Source organism: Mercenaria mercenaria, chromosome 12 (assembly GCF_021730395.1).
Source record: "Mercenaria mercenaria strain notata chromosome 12, MADL_Memer_1, whole genome shotgun sequence".
Classification (NCBI taxonomy): domain Eukaryota; kingdom Metazoa; phylum Mollusca; class Bivalvia; order Venerida; family Veneridae; genus Mercenaria; species Mercenaria mercenaria.
This window is the reverse complement of record NC_069372.1, coordinates 26,512,530-26,531,261: the sequence shown is the minus strand read 5'-3', so window position 1 is coordinate 26,531,261 and position 18,732 is coordinate 26,512,530. Positions and strand designations below refer to the sequence as shown.

Genomic DNA, 18,732 nt, shown 5'->3' with positions numbered 1-18,732 from the left:
GATACTGACATTTGATGCTTGTCTGAGTTTTTTGGGGGTCAGCTACGTCCGTTGGACGATATTTTTGCCGGGATAGTTTTCAAGATCCGGAACATGCTTTGGTAATTGGTTCTGCTTGATTTTATGTTGCGGTGTATCTCTGCATGTTGGAGGGGCGGTTCGGCGCATTTCTGCTTGGTCCATTTTAGTTCGGGCAGGTGAGGTTCGTACGGTATGACCGGGGGTCTGGACGAATGGGTGATCTAGAAGCTTTTGGTCGTTGAAATTGTTTAAATATTAGAGATTCTGTCCAAAATTCGGACGAAAATTTGATACATACTCGGAATTCGGAATTTTAGTTTACATGGTTCTATGGCGGTGCCCTAATGGTTTCACTCATTGTGTTAAGGTAAGTATCTCGCATTGTCACAATTTGGAGAGGATTGTTGTTGTTGTCTTAGGGTTGAGATATAGGTTAGTGTGGTTTCGGATTTCGGGTGTGGTCTCGCCGCCTGAATTGTTTTATGATCACATGGATATTAGGATGGATAGATTGCTTGTTGACTCAGTAGATGTTTTTTGGGTGACAAACAGCAGCCGTTTTGATCTGAATCAAATGCAAGTAACCAATGACACATATAATATAAAATATTTTTGGGAACAGAAGGCAGATTAGATGGTCATCACAATTACTACATAACACTTTTGTCTTATCATCTACGATATTCATAGTGATTACACGGTTGAACTGGTGCCCACCTTCAATAAGGATCCAGCCAGGTCCTTACACAAACTGAATAATGAATAATGATTTAAAACAAATGGTTTACAAAAATCTCCATAATCACTTTTTCATGGAAGATATTAACTTTGAAGAAGACATGTGAACAGTTTTGCTTGGGGGTTGCTTCGGATTCGGGCCGGATAGGCAAGGAGCGTTGCGCGCGCGTAAAGGCCTTAACTTGCCATTAATTCTTCGCAAGGGAATTTATCTGGTATTGTTTCCGGGGAGTTCATCGGGCTACTGTTGGTGCATGTCGGGATGTGTTGATGCGTGTCTTTCGGAATTAACCAAACTGGTTTTATACAGTTGGACACGGCTGGTTGTGTTTGCAATGTCATGTGGAATATTTGAATGGCACTTTTCTGCGTGCCAGTTCATTCATTTCATTTTTACAACTTGATGTTGCACGACTCATAGGTACAGTGGTGAAGAGCACATACTTTATGTGTCAAGCCGCCCTATACACAAACACAAATTTTGCTGGCGATTCGAGAGAATGTGAGGTTTCAAGATGTTACATACATGATACCTGTGGTGGTGTATGGATGTATGGTATATTGAGAATTTTCAGTAACGCTGCATAATGGTATAAAAGACAGATTGTTTGTGGGTGCGAGTCGCTGATACAGTTCAGTTCACATGGCAACTTTACAGCTTTAATGGTGAAAAAAGACCATCCAGGCATAATTTCAGGCACTGGTGGGCACCTCGGTAGTAACTCCGTTCTACTAAAGCCAACTGGACAGCTTGCTTTTGCTGTGTTGATGTCAGTGAGACAAGAACCGTGTGCAACGATCTGCTTTAATACACTAAGGTTGCAAAAGCTGTATAAATGCATACGAAAAGAAAAGGAAAACTTTTGTAACATTATGTAGACGAAAACTTGTTTTATTGTAAATTTGGAAGATAATTCTTCATCTTGGTTTTGTATCTTTTGTACATAATATTATGTTCCAAAATGCAATATAAAAGCAAACACACTTTAATGTCTGTGGTCTCACACATTAATTTTATATCTTAGGTGGTGATAGAAAAACTTTACAGTCTTCAGGAAATGTCATCGCAAACAATGAAATAACACGCTATGCCCGTGTTGGAGCTGTAGGGAACGAAGCGATAACACTGATTGGTGTTGGAGTTACTGCCAAGAACAACCACATTTATGACGGGCAATATGCGGCAATAAATTTTGGAGTAAATATTCCAAGTTTTAATACATTTGGACAACTCGAGCCAAAGTCATATTTTAGCAAATCGAAAACCAGAAGTGGAGTTAAAGTATATGAACACTTAAAGTTTTCTAATCAGTCCCACAATAGGTGAAGTTAAGATTTTCTGTTTATCATTTTTTCTGCTGTCCTTGACTTAATTTAAAACGTGTTATCAGAAGTATAACTTGCACAAAACAAGAGTCAAAGTTTTGTAGTTTTAGAAAGATTGCCTACAATTTACTCAAATTAATGATTTACTTTCCAAATTCTGTTAATATTTTAGTGAAAAGCCATGAGATAATATTTGACAAAGCAATTCAGTTAACAAAATGCAATTAGGTCTTAAATTGGTTTTATCTACAATGTATATATTTGGACAATGAAACACAATCGTTTGACTGTATGAGGAATATCCCTAACTGGAATCAAATATACCAGACATTGAATTGAGCTGGCTTGAAATGTTAGTAATACTGCGTTAGAATTTTCAGAAATGCAACATTAGCATAATACCTATGGAATTAAAAGAAATGAAGCATATAAAACATATTTGGTTTTGATCGGATATTTAAATAATCGTTAAAAGCTTTTTGTAAATTTCAGGGTAATGATATTATCATTGAGAACAATTTGGTACATCATGTGTGTAAGAATGTGTCTACATGCGGTGCAATACATACGGGCAGTGACTGGACGTATGTAAGTAATTACATACTTAGTACAAATTGACAGACAGACAGACAGACAGACAGACAATTACATACACACAATACCCAACCACTTATCAAATGTCATACTTGTCATATAGGTGACCGTGTCAGAAACTTGCAACCAGTCCAGACCTTTGAACTCTGTAGACACAACATAAGCACACGATCATGGACAAATCTAATTACTTTAAATTGGTTTGTTTGAAAGCTTTTTTTAAAATTCTACCATTACGCATAGTACTAGATGAACTCTTGTAGTCATGATGTTATTAGGCCCCTACTGGTTGAAAACCAGTTTCGGGGACTATAGGAATGCGCTTTTCCGTCATTCCGTCCGTCCGTCCGTCTGTCCGTCCGTCCACAATTTCGTGCCCGGTCCATAGCTCTGTCATCCATGAAGGGATTTTAATACTACTTGGCACAAATGTTTCCCATGATGAGATGACGTGTCATGCACAAAACCCGGAACCCTAGCTCAAAGGTCAAGGTCACAATTGGGTGTCAAAGGTCAACAGGGCTTTTTACCTGTCCGGTCCATAACTCTCCAATCCTTGAAGGGATTTTAGTATTACTTGGCACAGTTGTTCCCCATGATGAGATGACGTGTCATGCGCAAATCCCGGACCCCTAGCTCAAAGGTCAAGGTCACAATTGGAGGCCAAGGTCCACAGGGCTTTTTTCCTGTCCGGTTCATAACTCTCCCATCCATGAAGGGATTTTAATATTACTTGGCACAAATGTTCCCCATGATGAGGCGACGTGTCATGCGCAAAACCTGGACCCCTAGCTTAAAGGTCAAGGTCACAATTGGAGGTCAAAGTTCAACAGGGCTTTTTTTCCTGTCCGGTCCATAACTCTCCCATCCATGAAGGGATTTTATTATTTTTTGGCACAAATGTACCTCATAATAAGATGTGTCATGCACAACTTTCAGACCCCTAGCTCAAAGGTCAAGGTCACACTTAGCAGTCAAATGTTAACATAGCATGAACAGGGTCTGTTTCGTGTCCGGTCCATAACTCTGACATTCATTAAGGGATTTTAATATCACTTGGCACAAGTGTTCCCCATGATGAGACGACGTGTCATGCGTAAATCCCGGACCCCTAGCTTAAAGGTCAAGGTCACAATTTGGGGTCAAAGGTCAACAGAGTTTTTTTCCAAATGTTGGCACAAATGTTCCCCATGATGAGACAACATGTCATGCGCAAAGCCCAGACCCTTAGCTCAAAGATCAAGGTCACAATTGGAGGTCAAAGGTCAATAAGGTTTTCTCCTGTCCGATCCAGAACTCTGTCATCCATCAAGGGATTACAATATTACTTGGCATAAATGTTCCCCATGATGAGACGACGTGTCATGCGCAACACCCAGTACCCTAGCTTAAAGGTCAAGGTTACACTTTGAGATCAAAGGTCAAGAGGATTTTTTTCCTGTCCGGTCTATAACTTTGTCATGCAAAACAGGATTTATATATCAGTTGGCACAAATATTTCCCTTGATGAGACAACATGTCATGCGCAAAACTCAGGCCCAAGGTCAAATGTCAAAATGTCAAGGTCACACTTAGAGATCAAAGGTCAGACACAAGAATGACTTTGTCTGGATCATTTCTTCTTCATGCATGGAGGGATTGTGATGTAACTTGGCACAAATGTTCACCAACATAAGACGGATTGTCATGCGCAAGAACCAGGTCCCTAGGTCTAAGGTAAAGGTCATATTTAGAGGTCAAAGGTCAAATTCAAGAATGACTTTGAACGGAGCATTTCTTCTTCATGCATGGAGGGATTTTGATGTAACTTGGACCAAATGTTCACCACCATGAGGCACCCTTGTTTTTAGAATTACGTCCCTTTGTTTTACTATAGATAGATTTTATTGTAACTTTTTTATTACTGGCAGTAGAGAAAAATCGAGACCACTTTTCTGTGGTACAACATGCATGTTACATCCAATTTTTAGGTGTATTTTGACCTATCTCTACCTGGTAAAGAGTTTCTTGTGGACTTATATTATATAGATTTTTTTTTAGGATTAATTTCCCTTTGTTGTTACTATAAATAACTTATATGATAACTTTTTTATAATCAGCCAAAACAATTCAATATGAAAACAACTGTGGGTTTTTATATATGCACATTTTAATCCAAGTGTGTTGTTATAACATATTGTATATAGTACAATATTGTTTATACATCATTGACAGATATCAGTTCATTATATTATACTGCAGTAGAGAAAATTAGGTGCCTTCCAGTAGGGGACTTTGTATTGCATGGCAATACTTCATTCACTTGTTGTATTAGAAGTATGATCAGAAAATGCTTTGTTTAAACCAGTTTAGAATTTAATTCTTCTGTGCAAAAAAAGAAAACTTAAGTTTAAACATAACATTTTGAACAAAACTTGTCTTCACTTTCACCTCACAGGAATATTAACACAGTTGTCATGTTTGAAAAAGAATACTGTTAGCACTTCAAATGAAAGGAGTTGTTTTTACCTACACGAGAAAAATATTCTCCTTTATAAAATATCTCTTCTGAAAAAACAATAATGTCAATTGAGCAGTTCATCTTATAACCGTATATCTGTATAACTATCTACATCGCCATGTATCACTTTTAGGATTTCTTAAATAGCTTACACTCTAAATACTGTGAAAAAAACTAAAGTAGGACTTTGTTTGATATGTAATATAAGTCTTATACATTATTTTAAGGAAAATGTTATAGCACAAATTGTATATTACAGCGTGGCAATGCGATACAATACAATATAGTCCATCACATCTTGAATCCGTTCCCAGGATATACTTCCAAAGCGGTACTACTGGACAGCCAAGCGTCGGGGACAAATGTTATGTATAATGCTTTATATGACGTTAGTGTAATTTTTTTTTTACTTTTTATTTCATTTAGATGTGTAAGTACACAAAATGTAAGTGTAATTTATAAAATCCTGAACACGTGAAAGAAAATATAATTTACCATGTTCTTAAAATGTGTAAGCAGATATAAGCAATGATTTCTTGAAAATGTGAAAACATGGGTGAATCAAGTATATGCATGTAAGTTTTAGTAAAAATGCTACTTCATAATTGCACCAATGATGAAACATTAATAACGGTTTTCATCCTGACCTTAACTGGCAATATTTAAGATAAACCAAAATATCACTACAAAAGTTGGAATATTTGTTCTGAATTTCTACTGTGCTATATAATTCACGATTTTCATTCATAAACTCCTACAAACTGCAAATTCAGAACGTGAAAATGATTTCCAATCATTGATTAATAAGTAAAATTATATTTGCAACGATATAAGCAAATTAAATCTAGAAAAGCCGTATTGATGCTAAACACATGGATATTCTGTTTATTACATACTCACCGAGCTGCGGTGGCCTAATGGATAAGGCACCTGCCTCGCAATCGGGAGTCGAAGGTTCGAGTCTTGTCAGAAGCGGGTCTTGTTACTGAAGAAAGACCGGTTGGTGAGCCGCCAGCTAGTCAAATAATGGTTACCGATTGCCTACCTGCCTGTTGCCAGGCATTAAAAATTGGAATCGGGAAGTAATGCTGTTCAATGTATATAGGTGTCTCATAAGCCAAACTGGCTGGCCCTTTCAGTAGGGGTGACACCATAATAAATAAACATTTTACTTTACTTTACTTTACTTTACTTTTCTCATAAGTTCAAAACGCCAATGTTTACTTTCATAAAACGAAAACACCAACCTTTCTTTTGCCGTATAAAAATATAACTTCGGTAGATTGCGGTCATTGTAAGATTTGCGTTTCGACTTTTATAACATAAGAAAATTGTTTTATTCTCTATTCGGAGTCAATAATATGTGAGTCATCGCCCTTGGATACTAGATTAGTTCATGGCGCAGTATACAACAATGGGAAATCATAGTACGTGTATGTGTATTCTTTTTCAACAAAACAAAGTGTTACTCGCCTTTTCTCGAAGTGAAAAATGTATGTAGCGCATTCAAATTTCAGAATACAGTACATGTTATGATCGGTGGTGGTCGTTACAACAACATCGCCAATAATGTAATGTACAATGCAGGTCTCCGTAGCATAGAGGTTGATAGACGAGGAATTAGTGATCAAATGGTCCAGCGATTACACGTACGAATATTGATTCATTTAGATAAGTAACAAAGACCATGATGAAATGTCTTACCATTTTCACTATCCGTTTACTTACAAGATGACATATTATCTCGCGTGCTAGGCATCTTATATCCAGCGACTTACTACCTTGAGCAACAATATTATTATAAAGAGCACCCGAAATCTTATCAAGAGCCCTTGACCTATTATCTTGATTGCTTGAGATACCTTGTTATGCGCGGGATATAATACGTCGAGTGCTCAATATAGTTTAACCATAGAATATTATCATGTACCCTAAACACACGGCCGAATGTTTAACATGTAGGATCAATATACATTTCTCACGTGACCGTCAGATTTTACATTTTCGTGAAAATATTGCATCCGATATTCACTCAGTGAAATACATTCTATCTTTAACCAAAACTATTGATATTGTTTATGCCTAGTCCGCAAGTGTGAAACGTTAAGTTAAACAGCTATGTGGTGCCAGTATAGATAGTACAGATCTTTAAATCGAACATATAATTTTTTTGATATTAGGCTATGCCGTACAAGAGCTCTGTTTGGAGTTTAAGGTATCCACATCTAGCCGACATTGATAACCATAATGCTTCCCTTCCAGAGGGTATGTACACTGTCTATATATTCTTATTTTCTTACTCCTAATGCTTCAGTAAAGTTGCTACAAATTTATAGACATAGTTACGTTAGGCCCCATATAAATATTGAACATTTTTGTAATTATATGACTTAAAGAAATGATTAAAATATAGCATAATTCTCAGAATCAGTATCATAAGTCGCAATATTAGAAGATCAAATGCGGTTGTGTGCTTTCAGGTAATCAAATTGTTAAGAATGTAATGTACGCAGCCCAGAATACAGAATATATCCACGGGATTCCAAATTTTCTAAGGTCGAATTTGTCACGATACTATAACATATCGCAAACTGGATTTGTAAGTACTTGATAATCTGTTCAGATTATATTATATCAGCTATTACGAGAATACTGAAAAGGCTGTTACTATTACATGAAAAGTTTGTTTTCGGCTTTGCGCCGTTGTTCAATAGTATTTTTATACTAAAACCTAACCAGTTTCCGTGGATTCTGTACCAGAACTTCCCTGTTCTCCGCAAGTAATTGGCGACTTCCCAATATAAATCTCGGCCGGAGGACAAATGATTTCAGATACAATATGTCTTTTCAGTCGTCACGGAGAATACGCATCGCTTTGCCTGGGGAACGAACTTATGACCCCGATTTGTGTTGACCTGCGCTCTCCCTACTGAGCTAAGCGGGCAGACAAAGCTGCTACGGAACATGCCGGTGAAGATCCATCAAGAATTTCATGAAAACAAGCCATTTAAAGGGTTTTCCGTTTATAGTTCTTGTGACTCCTACAAGGGGTCAAGCGGAACAGCTTGAACAAATATGATCAGAAATGATTATCCAGCGTTGCTACCGACCGAATTTGGTACATACTCCAGTTCGAATGGTACATAGGAGAAAGTTCAATTTTATTTGTATTTTTTGCTCTAGTGATTTGAATCAGTTGAGAAAGTTGTAAACAAGTGTTTGTCTGACGATTTTGGTGAAGATTCATCATGTGGTTCGTGAACAAAAATGTTTAAACGTTTTCCGAACCTATGACCACCTGAACACGATTGAGAGACAAAAATACAATAATGCTACCGACAAGGTTCAGTAAAGATCCATCAAGTATTTAGCTCTGGCGTCTGACATGTTATCTCGCATGCCAAGCAAAACCCTCTGAATGAATTTGAGAAAGATTATTCAAGGATAATAAACACCAGTATTGATTAAGATCCATGGTTTATGAAAGGAAATCGTTAATTGTATTTTAAATTTTTAGTTCTAATGGTGCTTAAAAGGAAGGGGTCATGCGGAAACATTTGAACAAAATAGAGAGAGGATTAAAAAGGATGTCACAGACTAAATTTGATTAATATCCATGAAGGTTATCAGAAAAAGTCGTTTAAAGACTTTTCTTGATATGGCTCCGGGGTCGTTTTAAATGGGTCATGCGAAATTATTTGAAAATATTTCAGAAAGTACCCTACAAGGATACTACAAACGAAGTTTAGTGAGACCCAATAGGTGGTTGATGAAAGGGTTATCATTTTAGCTCTGGAGGATGCTCAAAAACAATTTGGGTTAATTTTGACCGATTGTTTCAGAGGGAAAGATGTTAAAGTACAGGTCGATGAACCACTGACACTGGAGCATCCACCAATACTAAGAAATCGCACTGAAGGTGATATAAAAGGAAAGCATTAACCTCTAGCCTACTGGCGGCAAGTGATTCTGCCTTTGCGGCAAGTGCAGACCAGTATCAGCTTGATCATGGTCTGAACTGTTCGTTATTCAGTCAGTACATTTTCAGTAAACACCCCTTCAAATAATAAATGGTATTGCCCAAATCAAATGATGGACCAATCTATTATAGAAGCTTAGCAGGGTAAGGGTTAAGGAATCGAACTTTCGGATAAGAAACGCTTTTGAAAAATGTGACAGATATTTCCTATAATGGCATCTGGTTAAGATTAAAAGTTTCAGTCACAGTCATTTTAAATCGTTATTTGATAGACATGGCCTTCATAGCTTCACGCTTCTTAGCTCATTACATTTTTGAAGATACTGCGCATGATAAGGAGTATCGCCCCATTAATACAAAAACCGCTGAAAATTAAAGAAGGTTATGTAAACTTTTTTGTGATAAAAGGATGATATGATCCAGTCTATATTATATTTTTTTCATGTATATGTATGTATATATCAGTGTTTGATGGATGCTGCTGAATTTTTATGTGGTGGAGCTTAGAATTATTACACTGTTTATACATGTCCAAAGGAATATGACGTCAATTTTGATGTAAGTGATTTTGGTATTTATTATAGTCATCGGGAAGTGGCGACCATTATAATGTAAGCAACCGTGACCTGAGGGTGAAGTGTTATGTGAACGGCTGGGCCAACCTAGTGAATTTTAAGCAGCCGCCATCGCCAAACGCTGTAGGGCCTTTATATTCACCAACTGGACCGACATACCTTAAGAGAGGTATCTGTAACAAAAGATTAATAAATATTCTTTGTTTTATAATGCTACTAGTCTCTTAAAATCGTGTAATCTGAGAAAAATATACTAAAAGGCATGGAACTTGGCCGTAGCAAAATGAATTTTAGCTTCGTCAACACAGTAGGGAGGTCGATAACTTTTGTAGTATGGTTGAAAGAAAAGTAATTAGACGCCGTCTGAAAAATTGTTGAGAAACTGTTAAAATTCTCACATGTTAGGTTTTGAAGACATTCTAACGAAAATATTACAAATATTTGAAATATGTATGGGAAAAATATTGAATAGTGCAATGTGTAAAGGAAGTTGTTCTTAAAAATGGTCAGTTGAAAATAACGAAGGAATAACATTATGCAAATAAATACGTGCTAGCCACCAAAATATATCGAATATCATTTGAAGGCAGAAAATATCAGAAACGTATGACATATGTGATGGGAATACATGACGAAATTATGCGTATAAAACAGTGTATTCTGAAATATAACTAGGAAATCAATTTTCTTAAATGCACATTAAAACATTAACAATACATTATCAAAAATAACAGAATAGCTGTAAAATGCTACAACGAATGACCTAGAGGAACATTTTTCTATACACAACCTTTGATGGAATTAAACTGCGACTCCATATGTAAAATTCTGTAGTATGCTCACCGATGTAGATTCAAGCCTCACTCGGGGCATTGAATTCTTCATGTCCGGCTGGCTTTTTATACTCGCTCTTTGTCACGAGAATCCCGGGTATTTTCACACAAGGATTTACCTGATATTTTAGCTGTATTTTGCGCAATGATTTACCTAATATTATTACCTGAATTTTGCCCAATGATTTACCAGATGCTATGACTTTGTATAAGCTATATTTTACACAATAATTTACCTGGTATTATGAGTTGTATTTTGTCTTTTGCAACATCGTAAGTTTATTCGGACGTTGATAAATATTTATCACATTGCTTTTAAAATGACATCTGGCTAAATGAGTTAGTTTAGGCTAGTTAGGTATTGCATTTCGAACCAATGCATTGTAAATTCATGAGGAAAATTAAGTATTTTGTTCGAACAATATCTATTAAACATATAACAAACATTATCCAAAAGAATTCATTATTTGCTTATCATTAGCTTTTTTGATGCCTTGCATATTTGTTATCTTAATCTATTGGATACTGTCCTGCAATTTGTAACCGCAATAGCGGATGCGACACTTATATGGCAGTGATTATAGATAGTAATATTTAGACAAATGGTCGAAGGAAATTTATTTGATTTTCCAAATCAGCCATGTAACTGCAATAGCGGATGAAGCACTTATATTGCAGTAAATATATGAAGTTAACTATGAAGTTAAACAAATGGCCGAAGGAAAATGCATATCAAATAGAAACAACACAGTTACAAACTATTCAAATAGTTCTCAGTTTTGTTTCTCAGTTGCAATCATTTGGCCCGACTTTTAATTTCATTTTCAGATGCTCTTCAGAATCCATAATTGTAGCGTAGGTCTCGCACTACCATTACAATTAAGGATATTTTTAGTTAATAATTTTACTGGAAATATTTGTTTTGTATCTAACATGATCCACACCTTCGTTTTAATGTTTAAATTTGCACTGACACGTTAAATTTTACGAATATAGGTACAAAGCTGAAATTTATTTCATGCCAGCTGTAAGTCTTCCAATTTTTATGTATCAACTGTGTAGTTTGCTTCAGTAGAGTTAACAATCGCACTAAAAGAAATATTTTACCAAGCATATAAATGTTTATGACAATATAGTAAAGTAATTAAAAAAAGTAAAGGAATTATGGAATTATGGAAATGAAATAAAATGAATTATTGCTCGCCTTTGTGTGAACTTCGAACTGCAAACTTGGCCCTATTTGAGCAAACAGCAATATCAGGCACAGTGGAATGCGCATTTTTTCATTGTCGCAAAACTTCACTTATGGCCACTTATCTGAGAATCAGAAAATTCCACTGAAAACGTTCAGACATACCAACATTTCGAAACGCATTTGAATACGTGTCATTACATGGCAACATTGGCTGAAAAACAAGCAAACATGTATTAGAGCCAGATATTGTTATGTAAATTGGTAACCTTCGAATTAAAAGTGCTTTAATTATAAATAGACAAAATGTGTAATAAACGGCTTTTTGTAAACAAAGATAGATATTCAACAGCAGAAGCCACAATTACAAGAACTCTTATTCTATGCATTATGATAACAGGTTTATAAAAAGAACTCCCTGAAAAATACTTTAAGGGTATCTAATAAAGTAAACGTCTTGGCGTTTCGAGGACTTTTCCCTTATCAAAAAAGTAGAGTTAAAAGAAAACAAACTTTGTAAGTCTCATTTATATTGGTAAAGTTATAAAAAATGTTCGTGAAATTGGCCAAACATCGAAAAGCGAACAGCATATCAGTGACGTATATAACAATAAATAATGATGCTTGTTAATTCATTGGATTGTCGAGTTTGAATTATTTACATATCATTCAAATATGCTTCAATTGACAGACTTCTGTCATAACTTGAAATTTATGCGCTACACATCTTTCTACATAGTTTATTAGTGTTTATTTGCATACATGTTGCCAAAAAGATAAGTACGAGTATAATTGTTATTTTGTCTTATAAAGGTCGGCTACATTTGGTTAGCACAAAGTATCCATCGGTCCACTGTGCACAACATCCTGCACAAAAAGTACATCCAGTTCCTGCATATTTACCAGACGGCTCTCGTGACATGTATCATGTTGAAAAGAAAGGTATGTATTCCTTCACACGTATGCCACATATATTATGTCAATATATATTATACATGCAGTGAATTATTTTTCATTCAAAAAGCAGTTATGCACCATTCGGCCCGCATATATATATTTTTAATGAGAAAACATAAATTTGTCAAGCGACTATGACAAGAGTATGTTCACTGGATGTGATAGCATGTTACTTTGAGGAAATAGGACGGCCGTTTGACATAATAGTATGTCACTCTGAAAAGATGGTATTCTACTTTGAAAAAATAGGATGATCTTTTAACATCATAGTACGTCACTCTGACAAGACAGTATGTATACTGGCCATGGTAGCATGTTAAATTGAGAAAATAGGATGATTATTTAACAAAATAGTACGTCAACCTGACAAGATAGTATATACAATGGACATGATAGCATGTTACTTTAAGAAAATAGGATGGTCGTTTAACAAAATAGTACGTCAGTCTGACAAGGGAGTATATTCACTGGCCATGAAAGCATAGGATGGTCGTTAAACAAAATAGTACGCCACTCTAACAAGATTTTATGTACAATGGACATGATAGCATGTTCCTCTGAGAAAATAGGATGGTCGTTTAACAAAATAGTGCGCCACTTTGAGAAGATAGTATGTTCACTGGACATGGTACCATGTAGTTTAAGAAAATTGGACGTTCGTTTAACAAAATAATACGTCACTCTGACAAAATAGTACATACATTAGACATGATTGCATTACAAATCAACATGATAACACAGTAATTAACAAGACATAACAGGAACTGGAGAAAAAACTTCTATAAATAAAGAAGATACCTCGAATTCATCTACCATAAGAAAGCTCAAGCGCTCCATACTGTAGACACTCGGAGACTTGAACGTCCCTTTAAAACTATAAATTTGTCTTTATACAAAATGAGTAGTATGCCCCAGAGGTGATTTAAAGTTGGCAATTGACAGCTGGCAAAACTTCAAATTATATACAGGGAAAGCATATATGATTACTACAGTAATATTTTATCAGACCTATACCGGGAAAGCATATATGATTACTACAGTAATATTTTATCAGACCTTTGCAAACCGGGAGATTGACAGCTGGCAAAACTTCAAATTATATACCGTGAAAGCATATATGATTACTACAGTAATATTTTATCAGACCTTTGCAAATCGGGAGATTTTTTCGAGATGACGGTCATTTTAGAGTTTAAGATTACAGTGTGAACAAATGTTCACAAACTGGTAATTATGCGTTAATAAACAGACAGGAATTTTTATAGAGAATAAAAATACAAGGATTTGTTGATGCAGCAGGTTTTATAAGCTTACTAGTTATGTTAATTATTTAATTACTCATAGAGTACCACCAACAGTATATTTATCTTGCAGAATTTAATTCACAACATGAACTTGTTTTATTACATTATATATCTACGAATTGTCTGTCTCAAATATAGCATTATTTGTACTGTCGAATACAAAATCCTACATTCAACTCCTGCTTAATACGGAAAAATACTCAATCGGAAATAATAATATAATGGAGGCGTCTCGACGATCCGTGCATCGAAATGTTCACCATTTCAAACGAGCTTTCAGTCTTATTATTTTCCATAATTTTAGTCAATTTTAACTGATATAACGTTGGAAATATATATAAATGTATTTAACAAAATCGTCAGTTAAAGCAATACCTTAATTTGCAATGATACATTCGGCACTCATTGATGTTTCAAGGCCGGAGTCAGCGCAAGCGCCGCGTGGGATCCAGCCCTGGCAATGCCCAATCCGAGTCGAATAAAGCAATGCAGATCAAGGAACTGTTATAATTCATCTATTATGTTTTAAGGTTGTTGGGTGAATGTCACAAAATGCAAAAATCATACAGCTTCTATCGGGACATACAGAGACATGTACGGTGAGAGGTATCATAATGCCACAGAAAATGTAACCATGTGTTTCCATCGGGCACTAGAGCAGTGGAAGCTTTGTGGCTCACACAAAGATGAATTTGTTGTAGCAATATATGGACGGACGGGTAAACTAAAACTTTGTCAAGATCGATCGGGTTAAAGTTTTCATTAGTATGTTCAACGTAGTTGATAAACATTTAAAATTAAATCTATACTTTTTACATTTACATCACCGCTCAGCGGGTACCTCGGTTGCCGAATGGTTAAGGTTTCTGACTTTGAATCTCTTGCCCCCCCACCACCACCCCGCAATAGGGTGTTAAAGTCTTCATGTAAAGAACCCATCCAGCTATTTTATGGAAGGTAGGTGGTTCTACATAGTTGGCGTCCATGCCTTAAATAACGGAGTGATATGTGGGATCTTCTACCACTGTCAAACCTCGAAAAGTCGCAGTGTGATCTGAATTGTGACGGTGTGAATTAAATAAATGACAAAATCAACGCTCAGCGTTTGGATTAAAATTTCACTTGAAATAAATTTAGCGAGTAGGGAGTTAATAACAAAACAGATTTGATAGTTAGCTTTCATTGTGTTTAAATTTCTATCTAACAGCAAAAACTGTTAACAGCTGTCTTTTATTTCACCATTATCCTTCCATTTAATTTTAAATTCAATATAAAAGGTACACTGCTACACGTAGAAATGTTCGTAACAACGAGTTATTTACCCTTTCCGCGACTGCGCAATGAAGCTATAAACAACATTCTTTTTACTACATTATATATATATCTACACGGAAGCTGCAATTTAATAGCCTAAATGCCTTTGAAGTGAAGTCAGGTGTATAACCACACGTTTCGCTTGATTTACTTCGCTGCATTTGTGCGCCAAAATGCTACAAGTATCAGAAATGAAATTATTTTTCTTTGTTTTCATACTTTATTATGATTTATTTACAATGTACACTGATCAGTAAATATGTAATATATGAATCAGACCTCTGAACATTTTTCTTCAATCAGATGTACCATATATGCATTGATACATGCAAGAAAGTACTGTCGGGTAAGACGGATCGACACGCGAAAGAAAGTAGCTATTTGATATGTAAAGGTTCTAGATATAAAAGCTATTGTGACAATTAAGTAATTCTTAGTATCTTTCAAAACGTGTTCAGGTTTTAATAATTGCCATTTTCCAAAACGATATCACGGCATCAATCATTTAATATATGTATGTAGGGGCGGCTACTCTGGGTGGAACAGGGTGCATGACAGCATTGTATGGCTGTCCAAATCATGGTGGACCTGCTGACGGACACGCCAATACAACATATGGAAAATATCAACATGATTATGGAAAGTACTCGCAAGACGAAAAAGGCTGTTTAGCAAATGCTCGAAATATCTGGCACTGGTGTGGATCAAGTCCTAATTATCCAGTTACAAATATATATCTGCCAACAGGTATATTATTATTATTAAACCAGATTTATATGACAATGACTATGACTATAACAATTGTATTATGTCTTTTCTCCCATACTCATCAGGTTCAGGAAGGTGTTTTAGTTTAAACACGTATGTAATATATACCCATTCGTCAAATTGGAATTAAGCAGACGGTATATGACAATGAAATTTACTATGTACGGCACACATTACAGGTAACTGATCTCGTTTTCGGATCAATCGAAAGACGCCACTTAAGATGAATAATCATACGGCAAAATAGCTATATTGTAACTGCATATATCGTTGTACATCTTACTATAGAAAATGTCCTTTGTGTCCATGAAATATTTCATCATATCCAGTTAAAACGCCATCATTTGTAACTGTCTAAGGGTATCATAGGATGTATGAAACTGAGCACAATAGATAAAAACAAGACAAATACTCGTCTTGATTTATTGAATATTTTATCAAGATTTAAGTAAACACTCGCCTCGATTCATATTTGTCAGCTGTTTACGTGCGTGACTTTATCAACTTTAAGAGTATTCTTATTCTTATATTGTCATGATGTATAACATAAGGAAATATTGACTTTCAATATATATGTACGTAGGTGCCAAGCGTACGGCAGGAGCCGGTTGTTGGATCACTCTAGACCACTGTCCTGCACATACCAGAATAAAAACAACATTTTATGATGCGATCGGATCGACTAACTACCAAACAGGTATTCTTTTTTGAATGTTAAGTAAACATAAACTCTTCCTAGGATTTGGATTATACATTACTAATTTTAACCAAACATTAAAATATTTTCCGTTATAATAAATCAGGACAGTCTCAAACACTGGCATAGGCGCGATCTCAATGTTTGGTGGGGGCCAGTGAGGGACCGGCCGGTTAAACCTATATATATATATATATATATATATATATATATATATATTTTTTTTTTGACAACCAAAAAACATTTTCTCCTTATTGACAATACATATGACACCAAATCCTTATCATTTCATGTAAATGCAAACCCAAATTAGCATGTTTTTTGAAGGGATGGGGGGGGGTCAGAGGGAGAGTGGGATCAAAACATATGCTGCCCCCTTTCAACATTAGGGGGACGCCCCAGCCCGCCCCCTTTCTCCTACGTCTATATCACATGTGAATATGGCTAATCTTTTAGAAAAATAATATAAGGTCTGTAAGAACATAGCGTTTGTTACGAAAGAGAGATATTGAAAATTTATTTATTGGAAGACGTTAGCTTGGAAACATTTTCAGTTTCCTTTACATCAGTGGATGACCAGACTTAGTTTGAGATCACTCGACCATTAATATATTTACTACAGTTCTTGATCTCAGACATCTGCTTAGTTCTTATGTTAAAAATTTCAGTTGCCTCGTTGTTGTTATTTTGTATCTAGTTTATTCAACGTATTCTTCTATATATTCTTCCACAGATGACAGTGAGTTTGCCTGCATCAATCGGGCCGAGTATTATTGGCATTACTGTGGTTCAACCCCCAAATATCCAGTGACCGCCACATTTCGTCCAACAACCGTCAGCAGGACCTATCCATGTGATGATGTACCCTCGTGTTTATCATATTGATGGAAACTATCCTTATTTCATTTTTGTTTCTTATTTCGGCAAAAGTAAACGAGCTGAAATCGCTTAGTTATAGTTATTTCATCCTTTTGTGTGTAGCTAATAGTTGTGAAGTCTCCTGCTAATGTAATATGCAGGTCTGGTGCCATAAAGTCAACTTTTCGTGTCATATTGTCGTGATCTCGGATCATACCGTTGAACAGCCGACCTACATGTAGGGTTTGAAAATATCCCGAACAAAACCATGTACCTGCTATATATGTATTATAAATAATATGATTTTAGTTTAATCGGATGATGTACAAACGTAATATTTGAGGAGCGATAGCTAAATTAAGAAAAAAATAACATTAATTTTGTTTACAAATTGACAAATAACTTTCATACAGATAGCGCAATCTAAGTAATGAAATTCCAGAATTGTTACATTAACTATAATCTTTGGCATTGTCATGTGAGTCTCGCCATGAGAAAACCAACATCTAGTGCGTTTACGACCAGCTCCAGTCTAGTCAGGATCCATGCTGTTCGCTAACGGTTTCTCTATTTGAGAGCAAACAGCATGGATCCTTACCAGACTGTGCGGATGCGCAGGCTGGGTTGGATCAACGCTGGTCGCAAATGCACTATGTTGGTTTTCTCATGGTGCTGCTTAATTATGTGTTCTTTTAACGAATGTCCTAATTCACCTTTTTAAGTCTTTCCAAACAGAATATCACTTTGATATAGATAAATGAATACTCTAAAATTGGTTAGTATGATACTCAATAAAATCTACAAGAAGAGCCTTTTGAAGCATAAAACGCAACCAAGCAAAATGATAGCAGACTCGGGTTGACTGAGTCTGTTCATCAGAGGTAATGAAATGTGCATCACAGAGAACTTCTTTTATAGTGAATTAAAAAAGTTTCATGATCCCAAAAGACCAGAAAAAAAATAAGAAAGAAATAAGACAGTCTACGAGCGGGGAGATTTTACAGCCGCCACACTGTACCTAAAGACTGCTATTGTGATAATTTATAAATTCCTTTGAAAAACATACAATGCAACCA

General features: G+C 35.7%; 1 protein-coding gene across 1 annotated transcript; it reads left to right on the top strand.

The window, feature by feature from the left end:
- The first annotated feature begins 1,206 nt into the window (after positions 1-1,206).
- Positions 1,207-17,740, top strand: LOC128547521 (uncharacterized). Its single transcript, XM_053520490.1, has 13 exons — positions 1,207-1,315; positions 1,785-1,957; positions 2,578-2,673; positions 5,439-5,567; positions 6,697-6,828; positions 7,360-7,444; positions 7,660-7,778; positions 9,743-9,902; positions 12,572-12,700; positions 14,550-14,738; positions 15,856-16,080; positions 16,685-16,798; positions 17,532-17,740. Exons 1-13 carry the CDS (start codon positions 1,207-1,209, stop codon positions 17,681-17,683), a joined length of 1,812 nt encoding a protein of 603 aa, XP_053376465.1. The 3' UTR covers positions 17,684-17,740.
- The last annotated feature ends 992 nt before the right edge of the window (positions 17,741-18,732 follow it).

Coding starts and splice junctions, on each gene's coding strand:
- LOC128547521 (XM_053520490.1), top strand. CDS start 1,207: ATGTGTCAAGCCGCCCTATACACAAACACAAATTTTGCTGGCGATTCG. Junction 1,316..1,784: donor TGGTGGTGTATGGATGTATG/GTATATTGAGAA, acceptor TTTATATCTTAG/GTGGTGATAGAAAAACTTTA. Junction 1,958..2,577: donor ATGCGGCAATAAATTTTGGA/GTAAATATTCCA, acceptor TGTAAATTTCAG/GGTAATGATATTATCATTGA.